Source organism: Agelaius tricolor, unplaced genomic scaffold (genome assembly GCF_023055355.1).
Source record: "Agelaius tricolor isolate 1412-34295 unplaced genomic scaffold, bAgeTri1.0.p SCAF_1, whole genome shotgun sequence".
Lineage (NCBI taxonomy): Eukaryota > Metazoa > Chordata > Aves > Passeriformes > Icteridae > Agelaius > Agelaius tricolor.
The window spans coordinates 55381952-55398756 of record NW_027269261.1 but is presented as its reverse complement, the minus strand read 5'-3'; the positions used below and the strand labels follow the sequence as shown (position 1 = coordinate 55398756).

General features: G+C 34.5%; 1 protein-coding gene across 5 annotated transcripts in view; it reads left to right on the top strand.

Annotated features, from left to right (window-relative positions):
* SCAF8 (SR-related CTD associated factor 8) overlaps window positions 1-16805 on the top strand; it is a 152332-nt gene that overhangs the window by 18601 nt on the left and 116926 nt on the right. For all 5 annotated transcript variants that reach the window (XM_071435027.1, XM_071435017.1, XM_071435036.1 and 2 more), the window contains exons 2-7: window positions 1900-1983; window positions 3456-3500; window positions 6995-7156; window positions 9884-10040; window positions 10953-11083; window positions 13973-14149. In XM_071435027.1, the coding sequence (XP_071291128.1) occupies window positions 1900-1983; window positions 3456-3500; window positions 6995-7156; window positions 9884-10040; window positions 10953-11083; window positions 13973-14149 (756 nt within the window). The remainder of the gene's footprint in view (window positions 1-1899; window positions 1984-3455; window positions 3501-6994; window positions 7157-9883; window positions 10041-10952; window positions 11084-13972; window positions 14150-16805) is intronic.

The following is a 16805-nucleotide window of genomic DNA, read 5'->3' as shown; positions in this document are numbered from 1 at the left end:
TTTCCCTCTCTTCTCTCTTTTCCTTGTGGTGGTGAAGAGCATTCATATACCTACATTTTAGAAATGTATTGCTTTCTGTCATGTGAGCAGCATGTAAATAATTCAGAATATTTTGCAACAGCAATTAGCGTTAGCATTAGTGAGAAGTAGTAACACTTGTTTTAAAAGTGGATGTCTAGCTGTGAAGTGGTTATAATTTCACAGTTTTAATGGAGATCCTTTCAAGCTGAGAAGACAGACATTTATGCTTGGACAAGCCTTTGTTTTTTCACTTTGTGTTTTGACAGCTACAGGAGGTTTTGGTTAAAACCGGTTTTGACGGGAAAGGATAGAAAAAAAGTATCTCATGTTTACAAGGAGAACAAATCCTTGTCTCTTGGAAACTCAAGTATGATGAAAGAATATGTACTTATTACCTTCAGCAATAAATTATTATAAGCAACTTGGGGAGCATGACCTAAATTTAAGATTGTCTAATCCTTTCCACTGTGTGATTCTGGTCAGTCGTACTGTTTGCTTTATTAAATATAAACAATTCTGAACTATGTTTTCTGAGCTAGCAGTTTGCCACAAATTTAGAAAATATTAGGAAGTTAAAAACATTGTAAATATCTGTATGGATATTAATCTGGTTCATTATATTGCGTTTCTCAGACTGTATAGGAGAGGAGAGGGGTTCTGGCTTTGTTTCTGTTTCAATTAGTGTTTTATGGAAGAAGTGCAATTCTTCCTGTTTTCTAGGAAGGAAATAAAAATTTGGTTATGGATGATCATTCCTATTATCAGGACTCCATTTTTGAACTAACATGCTTCTAAACTTGTGTTGTAAACAAAAATAAAATATAAGTTAAGAATGTCCTTAAATCAGATTTGGCACTTTGTGTCTGGTCTTTTTATGTCTGAAAGTAGCAAATATCAGCCAGTCCCTTCTCTTAAAACACTTAGACCTGAAGGAGAAAATAACAGCATTTTGTTCAAAATCATATATTGTGGATAATCAGAGGTTTTCACAACAAGTAAATAGCTTTGGGGAGGAGTTACTTCTAATTACAACCCATCAGTCATAGCTGTGAATTTAGTTAAAGTTTCACTGTGCAGCAAATTTCTGATGAATACCTGTCATGCTGGATTGTTTCTGCTGGGAGATGTATGTACCAGTCAAATGAACAGTTAATACTGCATCCAGGGAGAACATTGTTGCAAAACTACGCTACCTGTGTGCTCTGGTTTTTTTGCTGGTTAGATATTAATGAAGTTAAGATGCTCTGCTTGAAATTGAGAAAACACAGCTGGATTTTTGCTTAAACATTTGTAATACTTTCAATATATTACTTTCCTGGGTTAATGCAGTGAATGAATGAAGTCTATTCTTTTTACAGTCTGTTTTAAGTGTCAAATTGCTACATGCTCATGCTCACTGGGCTTGATTTTGTTGTTGTTCATTTGTTTAATAGAAAATGAAAAGACCAGATTCAGCAGGCATATGATGATGAATAAACTAAGTTAAGGTTTTGTTATGCTTCTATAAAGGTATTCAAGTATATCAGTGTCTTTGCCCTGGAAAACTTATTAAGAGCTACTGTATTTGCATTTTTTAAGTATTTATTTTATTTTGTAACTTCACCTGAAATGCCTCCAGTATTTAGTGCTGGTAAAGCTAGGTGTATATATAGGCACCATTGCAAAGAAGAACCTGCTCTCCTTTAAGCATTTTGAATATGTTACAGTATATGTTATTGAGCTGCTTTTTTTTTTTTTTTCTTAAATGGGAATGTCTTTTCATGCCTAATGCATAAAATCCACTGAAAATTAGAAATTATATTTTCTTGTGGAAAAATAATGTATTCTGCTTACAATTCTTCAGATTATATTTCTAATAGTGTTCTTTTTTTCTGGCAGTTGTACTCGCTAAATGATTATAAGCCACCCATTTCTAAAGCTAAAATGACGCAGATCACCAAGGCAGCAATCAAGGCTATAAAGGTATGAAACCAGTTATCTTCTTTTGACCTCTTTTACATTTCTCATGTATGTCAAAATGATTTTGTGAAATACTCTAAAGAATTTGCTTCAGAACTTTCCACCTCCCTTGTGCTTACAATTTCCAAGTTATGTTCATATGTGATATCTGGGAATACAGCAGAAGGCTAAAAGTGGTGTGTGACTTTCATTTGCTGGTTGTCATATGTGAGAAAGAATTATACCAATTTGTCTCCATCTGAATTCCATCAGATCTGAAAGACAGGGCTTTTTCCTTAGTTTACAAAGGAAACACTCACATGCCTGTTAACAGATGAATAAATAGAAAATTACAATTCACCCTTCCTTCTCCCCTCTCTCCCTCCCTCCCCAAAATTTATGCATGCCTTTGGATCAATACAACTGTTCATTTTTCTGAATTCTTAGCATACCTTTTAATGGATACTCTTCATAGATTTCAGTTTTCTTGTTGCTTGGATACAAATTGTCTTTAAGTTCAAGTCTTAGTACACTCATTAAAGATTATTCCTGCCACAAAGTAAAAGTAATTGCTAAACAACAGCACAGCAGAAAAAGTCACTGAAAAACGGTGAAGGAAGTATGCCACTAGTGTTAAGCATTAAAACAAATAGAAACTCAGTGAGGGCTGGAGAGGTAGAAAAGAGGACAGACCAAACTTATGCTTTTCCTATCTGCATTCCTTTGCTGACAATGCAGATATATTTTTAGATAATGAAATCCATACTAGTGTTTTGTGTAATTGGGAAAGAGTAATTTGATGACCGAAGAGTGAAATTCAATGGCTTTCTTAAGTATGTCTGTAAGTTAAAGCCTGTGTGTTGCTATATGCTGAAAACTTGTATTGAACTTAAGTAGTAAATCATAATAGATGGTTCTATTGATGAAACAATTAAATTATACCCAAATTTTTTATTATGTACTCAACTTGGAAATCCTACTTCCACTCTTACCATTTCAATGATAACATTTAATTGTGCAAGTGGTTATTTCAATTATTGACATGATTTAGAGCCATTGTGATTATATGTGAGATTTAAAAAAACAACTCCATGAAAGACAGGCCAACTTTAAAGAAAAAGTATGCAGTCGATGCTATAAATTAATGAAATGCAGAGAAGTTGTATGTTTAGTAACATTAGGTGAACATCTTCAGTCACGTACAGTAAAATAACCATGTGTTTTGGTGGAACAGTTAGATTATTCTCCTTGTTCTCAATAAATAAGCATGCTATTCAAAAAATCCAGTGTAAAAAAATCTTAAAGAAAAAGAAGAAACACTCTTTTATAGGCTATTAAGTGTTTTAAGGAAGATTGCATGTTCAGCTGTAGATATTGGATTGCTATTTAATAATCCAAAGTTTCTGCTTCTGGTTTTGCTATCAATATAGCAACATACTTGAACAAATATATGCATCTTCATATTTTCTCTATTGAAATACTATTGTATTTTTCAGTTCTACAAGCATGTTGTACAGAGTGTTGAGAAGTTCATTCAAAAGGTAAGTCAGTCATATGATTAATATTTTTAGCATAAATTAGTTTATCTCCATTTTTAGTGGCATTCAGTTTCTGCTAATAATTGGCAGCAGATCATAACCCATGATGCAGAATGACAAATACTTTGTTCTCATTTTGTTATTTGATCTGAATTACTGTGGGCACTGTTTTAGGACTGCTTCTGTGTGTATTTATTTAATGTTAAAAGAGACTGTCAGTGAACAGCTAACAGCAAAACAATTGACAGTTGTTTGGCTAGTGACAGTTGCTTTTGCTTTTCTGCCAGGTTTTCCCATTGATTTTAAAGCTGAAGGGAAGATGACCTTCAGCCTCATCTTTTTTGTAGCAGGAGATGTAGCATTTCTGTTGGTGGTTCTTGCAAGTAAATTAAAACAAAAAAAAATATATGGCTAGATTAGAATTACTTTTCGGGAAGATGGTAGTATTAATTTAAAGATTCTTTCTGGCAAAGAAATTTATAGCACTTTCTTTTCTTGCAACAGTTAATTAATCTTGGGTAAAACTGCATTTTACTTCCAGTTGGAAATGCATGGATTCAAATTAGTGAGTCTTCCTTGCTTATCTGTGTTGTATCTGATTGTTCAGTTGGTCATTTTGGTACTGAATTTCTTCTCTCTTTGGAAATAGCAGCAAATTATTATCAAATTGAAATTTAGTTTTGACAAACAAGTTAGAGAAGTTAGGCTGTTAATGTTGCAATGTTGGATGCAATTTTCCTTCTGTTACTCTTTTTACAAAGCAGTCTGAATTGTTCTGTATTAGTAACCCTTCTTCCTCATGAACTTTTATTCCTTGTTGCCCAGTGTACTCTGTGTTGCCTTTTGACAGCAGCTGGGCAGTGTAAACAGGTTTCAACTTCAGCCTGGTGGTTTTATCTGTCTCAGAACTATTTATCAATTAAATATTAGGTACTGGTACATCAGTCCTATGTGAAAAAGTGTCATGTATGTGTTTCAAAGCAGTAGTAAAGACTGGTAGTATACTTTATCAACATTGCTAGTTTTTTGTCAAGTAGTTGTCTTTTGGGTCCTTGACTCTGACTTCTTCCATCTCTGAGACAGGGATCACTGTCCTCTGATCCCTGTTCAATGCTGCAGGTAAACACAGGAGGAGAAGAGCAGGAATACATCTTATTCATCTCTGACCAGTAACACTTTGCAGTTCCATGTCCTGAAATTAGCTCAGAATTGTCTAAGTTCCAAGAGTGCTTTTTAGTTACAGTGGATGTGATAGGCAGTTCAGTATTCATAGGCACAAGAGAAGTTGTACACTCTGCATGAATGAATGGCAATTTGTCAGGATTGGGACTGGTTGTTCATAACCCTTCCACAAGCCACTTTGAGTTATCTTTGCATGCCTTCAGTGTCCAGTACTGCTCGATGAGGAAGTTCTGCGCTGGTCATTGCTGGTTAGAGAAGGCAGATGTATGTTTTTATTGATAACCTTGTTAATGATCGCCCTGATTAGATGATTCCCCTTGGTGGTCTTGCTGAGGGGTTTTTAATTATTTCATGAGCAATTTAGTGAAATGTGCAACTTATTAATAACTTTAAATAAGAACTTTTTGCTTTACTAGAATGAGAGATAAGCAGATGAAAGCTAGGTATTTGATATTAAAGGACTTAAATTGTATGTTTGGAGAGACTAATTGGATGTTTTCTGCAAGCAGTCACTTCAAGTTAAAGCTCAAGATGACTAAATCTTCCATTAAAATCTGCTGTAGACTTGACCAGAATGATGTCAATGCCATCTCAGATAGTTTGCTCTTCATCCTTCACAGCTCCAGTATTTTCTTTTGTAATTTCATGATGTTACTGAAACTTCAGATAAAATAGATGCTCGTGACATTCTTAATTTTGTGCCACTTAACTCACTGGTCTATTGTTGTTTTGGTCAACTGCTTTATTCTTTGGCAAAAGATCACTTCAGGTGTCAAATGATCACATTTTGTATATGTGAGGTTATTCCATTGGAGAGCCAGATTTAATTTGTTTGAGTAATCAAATTACATTATTGATTACTCACCCAGGAAATAAGTAAATATTTGTGTGTAAAGGCTGTTCCATCTGAGATTAGGGATATGCATGTTCACTGCCCCAGTTTTAATTTTTATTTAATTTTTTACTTGTATTTTATTGCCTTTTCCATATAATCTATATTATTACATTATTGTCATACTTTGCTTTCTTTATGTGCCATGTTTTAAAATACTTCAGCTAATACATGTCCTGAGTTTTCTTTTTGAATTTCTGTGAGCTTTATTAATTTGAATAAAAAAGTTATATACCTGTCTGCTCTGTATGCAGAATACTCTTGTTCAATAATTTAAATAAAATTTCAGAGGCTACAATACATTGAAGTGATTTTCTGAAGACAGTGTATTATGTCTAATTTAAGCTTAATGATGCACATATATTCCTAAAAGGATGTCACACACATTCTAAAAATAAAGAGTGCCTTACTTAAATACATTGAACCATGTTTAGAACCTAAAGAAAGGTGGCTTTCTAAAGGTTGCAACTGTTAGCAAATCAACACTTTTCAAAACAGAACATTTGTATCTAGGGCATAGTAAAATTAATATTCTGAAGTGTTTGTTTGGCATTTTATTAAGGATTATTAATTTAGTGTGTTGCATAATATATCTACAGGACCAGAGAGGAAAAGGGTGTCCTTTCCCATGTTTTCCATAATACCTTGTGTGATATACACCCAATATTTATTAAATGAATCCATAACATAATATATTCTGATGATGACTTCATTATACTTTTGGACCATGTTTTGTTCTGTCTTAAAACTGGTTGCAGTAATGTGGTGCAATTACTTTGCAGTTAAAAGACAAAAATTTTACCATTAGTTGCTAAGAAAGTAAAATTACATAATTAATTAGTCCTTTAATTAGCAGACATGCCTTATAAATATATCATGCTGTTTGTAAATTATGCAAGTTTTCTGGAGTTGTAAAATAAATATTGTTATATTCTCAACCAAACAGATGTCCCCATAAATATGTTTTTCTGCTGCAGGGGAGGATATACCACACCCTAATTACAACAGTGTAAAATAAAGTAAACAAATTTTAACTTTAATGTTTACTTTGATCATAAAGATCATTATTTGGTCATGCTTTATGCAGTACTTTTAAAATAGAGTGTACATTTTAAAAGGATATGTGGTTTGTGTGCTAATTTTTTTAATAGATAGATTTTTAAAAGTTAATTCTTTAGCAGTAAGAAATTGATTTCATACCATTTACATATCTTCAGAATGCATATAGATGTGATAATTTAAACATTAGAGGTTGGATGTTACTTGAGAAAGCTTCATTTTCCAGGACAATTTATAAAATAAAGAACAATTCAGTATACTTGGACCCACTTAAAAATTAGAGAGGATTGTTTGTATTTACTCTGCCGTCAATGGTTTTGGTTATTTTTCACCTATGCTCTTTTTAAATTACTGTTCTTTATAGTGCAAACCAGAGTACAAGGTGCCTGGTCTGTATGTCATTGACTCCATTGTGAGACAGTCCCGGCATCAATTTGGACAAGAAAAGGATGTATTTGCACCAAGATTCAGCAATAACATCATCAGCACTTTCCAGAACTTGTACCGTTGTCCTGGTGATGACAAGGTAAACCACTTACAGATCTTTCTAGTTAAAACAGTATTTAGCATATCATCTATAAAGAATAAAGATTTTCATCTCACTTTCTACTTGCTGGAGGGGATCTACTTAAAAACTTGCCCTGTATATGTATTTCTTAATGTTGCTTGTCTTAGTGTAGGGATTGGAAAGATGCATCCAATGAGATTAATTAGAGTTTTGAAAAGGTTGTCTTTCCCTTAATTCTGTGATTATCCAGCAGCTAAATAAGGTTTAACTTGTATAGTTTGACTCACTAGTTCAGGTGTTCCCTTGGATCACAATAGTTGAGATAGCCACCAAATTCTGTTTCTAAAAGATTGGCTGGAAATAGCAGGCAGTTTAACTTCCTTCATATTTGTCCCTTAGTTGTAAAATATTGTAAAATATTATTATTGAATAACTGCAGAAAGGTGGAGGATTCTAAGGGTTTTGTCTTCACAGAAATTTGTGTAATAGAGTCATTAGGTAAGGTAGTAAGTGAGGCTGGATGCTACAGGAAGAGTTGTATTTAAAATAGTTACATGCATTCCTAGACCTGTATTTTTCAACCAGAGATATGAAAACCCAAGGCATCCATGGAAGGTGATTAAGGCACATTCAGCCATTGTTTTATCTTAGGAATCTTGCCTTTTTAGAGTAGTTACGACAACTGCAGGAAAATGTGTCAGGACCTGGAAATTTTGCTTGGTTGGATAAACTTGGCTAAGGATGTCTGTCTTCTCTTCTGCAACTGAGTTCTGAGGTGTTGCTGAACAGGTTATTTAAGTTAAATGACATGTTTCCAATCTGGTTTTAGGTTATATGTGTGATTAACTTGCGCTGCTTCAATTCTGCAGTGTTTTACTGTGGGTTTTTTTTATAAATAGGCACCATTTTTTAACTTATATTTTTTAGTGTGTTTTGTAAACTCATTTAGCTTGCTACTTTGGGAAATATACTAATACAGAAAGACCCTGATGTATTGAAGAAGGAGAGGTTAGAACATGAAGGATGGATGCAAGTATTTATTTTGTGTCTAGTTTAAAAAATACATAATGAATTTATTGGCTAAGAAATTGCACTATTTGCCTGTGATATTTCAATGCATGGCAATTAATATATTGCATTAGAGGTGTTTGATGTGAAGAAAGATGGTAAAACCTAGGCTATTTAGGGTCCACAAAAGTCCTGTCAGGTTCATTTCTAGGATATTTTTCACCTCAGCATAAAACTGTACTTTTCAGTCCTAAGTGCTGCTGCTGTGCTGCATATGGATTCAATATTATAGGAGGGTCTTTGTGCTATGAAAGTAGTTATCCTATACATTGCCTAGCAAAAAACTGAGCTGTCAGAGACCAAGATGTGTACCTGGTTTGTAATATTTTGATGTTTAATCTGATTGAAAGGCATGATGGAGAAACACAGCAGTTGTCTTTATACAAGCAAATGTAGAATTTGTTTTTAAATCAAACAGAAATGCAGTAAGATTTCATTTAAAGTAACAACAAAAACCCCACAGATTCCTTTGTCTGGCCCAGAGAAAGTGCAAGGTGTGGGTAGATATGGAGCCACAGAAACAGTTTTGTATTCCTGTTCTGGAGAGATGAGGGCAGTTAGAGCCACTGATGGACTTGACAAGGACTGCTTATAATACAGACTCTAAAGAAGAAGGGCTCAGATAGTGAAATGCTGAGTGGAAACCGTCAGAGATTTCTTTAAGGGAACTCTAAATTGCATCTTCCATGCAGTGAAAATTCAACACTTCTGTATTACAGTTAAGGATCCTCTTGTAGTTCTGGACAAACAGACTTCTTTTTCTTGGTTTTGAACACTGTGGCTAAGTGCTCTGTGTTTTGATTTTATAGAACTCAAGTGATTAAACCACCTTTGTGACAGCAAACACCAGATTCTATGAAGAATTTCCTGCTCTTTGTAATGCAACTGATTTTTTTTTTTCCCAAAACAGAGGAAAATATTTCCTTTTGGTGGAAGTTAAACTCATTGAAAAAAAGATTGGAAGCAGATCAAAATGATGATCTATTTGTGATGTAATAGAATGCCTCTGTTGTAATAAAAAAAATATAATAGAAATGTAAGCTGCACAATGAGTTACAACTAATGGAATTGTATGAGGTGTTAATTTGGGGTTTTTTTTCCTTCCCCATGATCTACCTTTTTTAATATTGCTATGTATTTTCAATAGGCAGGTTATTGTGTTCCAGTTTAAACTTTTAAATTCCTCACTTCGTCAAGAGAGCTTGCAAAATATGAAGCTGCTTTTCTAATAAAAATATTTAGCAGTCTTAAAAGTATATGCCCATTTTTCAGTGCACTTAAATGATTAGGGTTCACAGGCAGAACAGAATTGCATTTATAAATGTTAACTATAAAAAATCAGCAGACTAATAATTCATTATTTTAATTATTAGTAATGCTTTAAGATGCTTCCTTAAAATAATTTTCCTTCCATGTCATCTTCCAAAACTAAAGGCACATATTTGGTTGAGAGAACATTATCACCTGTGTGTAGTGGCTCTTTGCTGTTGCCTAGGATCAGTCTCAGGTTTGTAGTTAAGACATCTTTGGTGTGACCCGGTTTAGCTGTCCTTACTGTTTGCAAACCTAAAGGTTCTTTAGTCTAGACAGATTAAAGTTTCTAGCTAAGAATTCCATGATCAATAACAAGAAAAATAAGCATGACTCAGATCTTTTGCTAACTTTTCTTCATTTTAGAGTAAAATTGTTAGAGTGCTAAATTTATGGCAGAAGAATAATGTGTTCAAGAGTGAAATTATTCAGCCTCTCTTGGATATGGCAGCAGGAATTCCTCCTCCCGTTGTGACCCCTGTCTTGCCCAGCACTACGGCTGCTATGAGCAACAATACACCAGGTAAACAAAACCAGATGGAAGTCATACTTTGAACCAAAACACTTCTGTCAGCTTTGGTATGTTGCCTGTTAACATGCATATCTCACTCAGATGAATGCTAGAAAGAATTATATTACCAACAGTATCAAGATCAGGGAAACAGGAAAACATTATTATAAAAGTGGGCTTGATCGTTTTGTGCTCTGAGCATCTGCCTTACTTATGTAGGTAGATAGCAGGAAAATGGATTTTTAACTTTTCACTTCATCAAAATTTATTCTTTTGAAGTTGGAATTGTTTTAATCATAACTTTTAAATTCTGATACAAATTGACTTTCAAAGCAGTAATCTAGTTATATTTAGCATTCATTGGTATACCTCTACTTCTGAGCTATAAATAAAAAAGTATTTGTGGATATGGAGGATTCTTCTGGATTATGGCATGAAACTAATTATCAGAGTGCTGATTTAGTCTCAGTGTTTCTCTTGAGAAAAAACAATAAAACAAGCAATCCTCATGAATCCAGCTGATGCAGGTTGAAATTTTTAGTAGAATCTTTAAGACTCTTCCTGGGGATAAAGTGCAAGTCCAGTAAGATTTGGACTAGCTGACAAGTAGATTGCTAACAATTATCTTTTGGTATATGTAGTTTCCACTGAATATTTTGGAATACTGTGTGAAACTTATTTATTTTGTCTTCATCAGTGATTTGTTAGTAGTCCCACTAGTCCCAACTAACACTAATTCATTCTGCTACTTGAGGAATGTTGATGTGAGGCTGTATTATTTCTGTGTGCTCTCGTGTATGTCAGAAAAGTAGTTTCAATTGATGTGCTTTCTCAGTGTTTAATAACAGCAGGCTTTTGTCTTCTCTAACACTATTTTTCTTTTCTGTGTGAAATTTTAGCATACTGATTTTTCTGTTTTTTTAGGTACACCTGTGACTCCAGTTACCCCAGCCAATGTGGCACAGAGTTTGCCTGATCCTTGGGTATCTCAGATTGCTAACACAGACACCCTTGCCGCTGTTGCACAGATTTTACAGAGTCCTCAAGGCCAACAGGTAATTTTGTGGACAGTTACACTGTAGACACTGTAGACTGTCTAATACTTTGTGACTTTAAGGTACAGGTAAGGAATGCTTTCATGTGTATCTCTTATTTGTCTTTATATCCAATGTCCATATTAACTTTCCCATGAGGTTGTTCATGACAAGTAAGTTCAAGGTCAGTTAAAACTCCGTGTTGCCTTTTGTAGCCAGCCCTGTTTAAAGCCAGCACCTTTAAAGACGTAAAGAGTCTCAGAAGGTGATTTCAGATAAGATGGTCTGTAATACATGCTTGTCTATATAGATGACAAGTACAGATATATTGCAGATGACTAAATCAAGAGCAACAATAAGATTTCATGGATAAAGGTATGAATTAGAATGCCAGTTAAAGCATATGTCTCTGTTGGATGCCTGAAGAAGAGCTAAACATTGTACAGAATTACAGAATGGGAGCAAACTTCTTCAGGAAGTGTACTGTATATTGATTCCTTTTTTTATCTTTCCATCAGCTAAACATAGATTTTATTTTGCAGCATTCAAAAATAAGATTTTGGAAGTTACTATGTTCTTCAATCTTTAAATGCTCAACTCCAAAAATGTCTTGATTTCCAGCATCACAAGAACTTCTTGCCCTCATAACCTGTGGTTACATAAGTTAAGCACACACAATTGGCTTTCTGTAAAAATGTAGATCATTTTTTCAGGCTGTGCTAGAGCTATGGCACCTGCATAACTTTGGCATTGTGATTTTTATTTGGACTGAGGTTGTTTTACCTGCTGGCATACTAAACAAAAATCTCATGCATATGAATAAGAAGCAGTGGCCAGTGAAAGCTCTGGTGCTGGCAATAACAACTTTACTTAGTGAGAATGTTTTACAGTATTTAGCTAGCTAGAGTTGTCTGTAATTGTTCAGAAGTCAAGTGGAGGGAACATTTTTATCTGTTTACACTGGAAGAAATGAAGTCACTGAAAAGTAAAGCAAAATGAGTTTGTGGGATACTTTGAGAAATATGAAGGAAAGATAGTGGACTAGTTCTTAAAAAAGGAAAGGATATGAAATGAGAATGGTAAATACATGGAAAGTCAGTGAGGTAATTTTAAAGATTTTTGCTTAAAGAATATAAAAAAAGAAAAGCAAGAGAAAAAAATGAAGATGCGAAGGGAGTTAAAATTTTAAAGACAGCAGATCACAAAGAAATAGCATTTGGATATTTAGCTCAAAATAGTTTAAGCAGAAGGGAAGAGACAGACTGGGTACACAATAAATATGTACTTGCAGATGTCTAGGATTGGTAGAGGAACTATGATATTTGCTTACATCCTGTCCATCTCTTTTCTTCTTGTTCTTCAAACCAGTCCTCTGCCACAGCCTCTCCCCAGCTCCAAAGACCTTGATTTAATCCTACAGTTGTGTTTTATTGGTGAGAATGTGTGTAGGTAAATTGAGAGTCTAGACATAAGAAGGGGCTGACTAAGAAAGATGTGACCAGCAAGAATGTGAAAACAGCAAGAATGGTGCCCACCCAGGATTTTTCCACTCTAGGGCCTCCATCTCTGCCTCTTCAGTTTGATTCCTTCCTACTGAGAGCAATGCACAGGCTGGACCAGCTGTATCAGACAAAAGGGGGTGAGGGGAGAACTCTTCAGCTTTGCCTATTGCAGTAATCAGGGAAAGCTCCTGCTGAGGTAGAACAACAATTGAAGCCTTTTCAGAGGCTCTGCTGTATAAGAAATCTGTATAACTGTTTTTAAAAGAATAGGGAAAATGGTTTCACATTATCAGAAAGTTACTCTAAAATTATCTTGAAAAAGGGTCACACATTTTTGCATCGTGGAAGAGAAATTCACTTTGTGAAGTTTCTAGTGAGGCTAGTAAGAAGGGAGGGATTGAACCCTTTAAGAGTTTAGTGGGGAAACTTATAAGGGGTTGGGGGGAAACTTATAAGTGGTTGGAATATTGAAGGTAAGGGTAATCAGGGACTTATGTCAGCAAGTTTGAACTACCTGAATTTACTCAACCTTTTTTCTACAAATATCTAAAGATAAGACTCTAGAGATATATCTCGAGGAATGTCAAAGAACTGCTTCCTCTAATTCCACAGTGGTTTAGGAGAGCTTTCAACAGGGCTAATATTTTTTCTTAAGGCAAATTGCACAGTTTTATGGGAGCATTCCTGTCCAACAGATAAATTGATCTCCCTATGAAAAAGCCTTTTATTTCCTCATTAGGACAGCTTCTCTAAAAGATTATATACAGATAGGAATTTGAAGTAAGGACATCAAGATAGACCAAGTGATTGGTTTGTACATTTGCTTTTGATGTTTTGTTAACATGGCAGGAGAATTGCATTCCATCAACCCACACCTGAGTTTCACCCTGAGATTTCACTTGTGACTTGTGCAGGGACACAGGTGCAAGCTCTCCCTATTGAACAGGTTGCATTGGCGTAAAGTGGAGCTTGCCACAGTGCAGTTCTTTTCTCCTTACAAATGCTGTTACAGGACACAGATTATCCTAATTTAGGTGGGCCCTTAGGAAGCTGGAATAGGCTAACAGATTTTTTTCAGGTCAAAAGGAATCAAACTGGAGAAGCAGAAGAGGGGGAACACTAGAAAGCAGGAAATCCTGAGTGGTGACTGACATCCTCATGAAACCTGTCAGAGCAAGTTAGGAAGAAGAAGCATCTGCCTATCTTATCAGCCCCAGAAAACAAATTAGCCAGTAAGTGGGAACAAAATTTGCTGTAAATAAATTAAAGACAAAACAATAGCCATAGGTTAGATGATACTTCATTCCTGGGAGTTTTTTTACTAAGTGGAAGGGGAAAAGTATTTTGTACTTTGCTTTTTTGCTTTAAAAAATCTTGTTCAATGTATTTGTTATCTTTTCTCTTTTAGCTTCAGCAGTTGATACAGACACTGCAGATACAGCAGCAGAAACCTCAGCCTTCACTACTTCAAGCTCTGGATGCCGGTCTCGTTGTCCAGTTACAGGCCCTCACAGCACAACTCACAGCTGCAGCTGCTGCTGCTAACACACTTAATCCACTGGAACAGAGTGTCTCTTTTAATAAGGTAGAAGTAAAATAATAGAAATTTGAAAAGGTGTTTTTTTTTTTAAATTTAGAAATTCTTTTGGATTTTATTGTTTGACTTTGGACATTTTAAAAATACGTTAATATACTATAAAGTGTTTAGGGCTAAATAGCCCATTGTATAATATCTAGTGTTGGAAAAGACCCACAAAGGTTATTGAATATGGTAATGGATTTGATTTATGATTTAGCAAAGTTAAGGCATATATTTCTGCACCCTTTGTAATACAGCAATGAGAATTGTTTCTTACAAGGTAATAAATGGAAAATATGCAGGAATTAATATACACTGTTTGTAATTTTCTTGCATTATAAAGTATGTGCCAAGAAAACTTTAATTTTAGCCACAAAGTGATGTAAGTGAATAAATAAGCCTGTAGGTAAAGAAACTTTCATTGCAAATAACCCAAAACCAACCAACCAAAAAACCAAACACCAACAACCCACCTGCTCCCCAAAAAAAGGGCAAAAACCCCCAAACCAAACTACAAACAAAATCAGAACGCAGGAATTTAAGAATACTAATATTATTGCATGCCAGGGAGCAACAACCATGCAGGCAATTGCAGACTAGTAGTATAATACCTGTAATAAAAAAAGGAAGAACTTCTGCTCAAAGAATTATAACTAACTAGCTAAAGAAAGAAATAAATAAGCATTGTTCTATTGTCTTTGGAAGAAATAGTTTGTGTGTACATAATGCCTGTAGGATTGTCCTGGAGTGAATAAATAGTAAGCACAAGGAAGTTGAAGAAGCAAAAAACCCTTTTTTATTCTTCACTCAGATAATCTCTTTTTATTGAAAGTAATGCAGCTGTAAAAATAAGTCAGGAAAAGAATGGCCTGCACTCTGCTATGCCACAGCTGTAACCATCAACTTGAGAAGGGCATAATCCCAGGGAATGAAGGCATCAGTTAATAGGGACTGCTGTATTATTTACATACAGAAAGTATTTTATAGTATGGCATTGTTCTGCAGATGTGAATTCCAGCATTTCCATGGATTGGTTTATTTGTAGGTGTGGGTGTCTTGAATTTTGGACAACTTAAATTGAAGCAAATTGAAGGAATTCACATCCTGATGAGATGTTTGTATACAGACATAAAAGAAAGGGCAGCTTTTATGAAAAACCCAAACATTTATTAGTATTGTGATCCAAAGGAAACTGTGAAGCACAGTGTTCATTCCATGACATCATGTTTGTGAATTGGATAACAAATAATAAATAGTGCAAGAAAATAATTCTGATGAATGCATAAGTATTCATCTTTTTTTAAAAAAAACCTATTTGGCAGTTCTTCCAATCCTTTGTTTTCAATCTCTTCAGTCTGTAGTATCTTGTGTTACTTAATCCTGCAAATAATCTTCATATGTGAAAAATTCTTTTGGCAACATCGAATGTGCATGTTTTCTGATCTTGCTATAGAAGCAAATACTTGTATTACAGTAAAAAAAATTGATGAACATTACATGTGGATTTACCCTACTCCTTTTCTTTTAATTTCCAAAGAGAATATCCTGATTCTTATGAAAAAATTAGTTTCATTTCTAATAAAAACCTTTTTTCATGTCTTTATTCCTTTCTGTTGCTTTTTCTGAACACGTTTTCTTCTTACATAATTAAAGTAACATATGTAGCATAAGGGAAGGTTCTGCACCTTTTATGTGCATGTGTGTGTAACATTAAACTTGGTATCCTAGTATTTAATTTGGTTTAATTTCTATTACTTCACTGTAGAGAGTATTCTTCTACAAACTATGTAAAAATCAAGATATTTTAGTTCAGATTTTTTGCTTCAGTATGTGCAATGTTACTTAAACCAAATGTAAACAAAAATCATGCTGCACATTTACCTGTCTTGGCTGGAAGTTCTCTTGTTTTCTCTGGCCTTGGTTAATCTAAATGTTTGCTTTGTTTGTCATGAACTGGTAACTAGTTTCTATTTATTTATTTTCTCAGCAGTATAAACAGTACATATTCTGTTATTTTGTCTCCTACTTTGTCATGATAGAAGATACATGATGATTAATAGTATTTTAAGTTTGAGGTTGTTTTTCTGAAGTGCACAACTTTTTTCAGAGCAACAACATTTTATAAGTGCCTCACTGGAAAATATTCTAACAATACAAACAAAAAAGGCGATCACCTTGCTGTAAATGGATTACGTATATATGGTGAAAGTTGTTCTGGGTTTTAACATCCCATCTCACATAAGCTGGATGGTCTGTTTCTACTGTGTTTTCTCAGAGACATATTCAGTCCTGCTTTCTCATAAATTTTATATTGGGAAAAGTGGTTCTAAAAATTCTTCATTGATCAGTGATTGATCAATCGTCTAGTTAGCTTATGCTTCGTTCTTCTTACTGTACTCCAGTAAAGTAAATAGAGCATCCTGAGAAAGAAAATGGGGAACTGAATCATCTTGGCTTTGTGCTGAAGATGTTTTTGTCGTACTGTTTCAAAATTACTGCCATACATTCTCATCCTCTTGGTTTTTTTCTTCTGAGATTAAGGTTTGAGAGAAAGTTGTGCTGGTTGCATAGCATTAGCTCTGCTTTTCAGAAAACTTCCAAGGTGTGTAAAGAGGCATGGGCATGGCTTTAATAGCATGGTTCTTTCATTAAACAGTGAAAA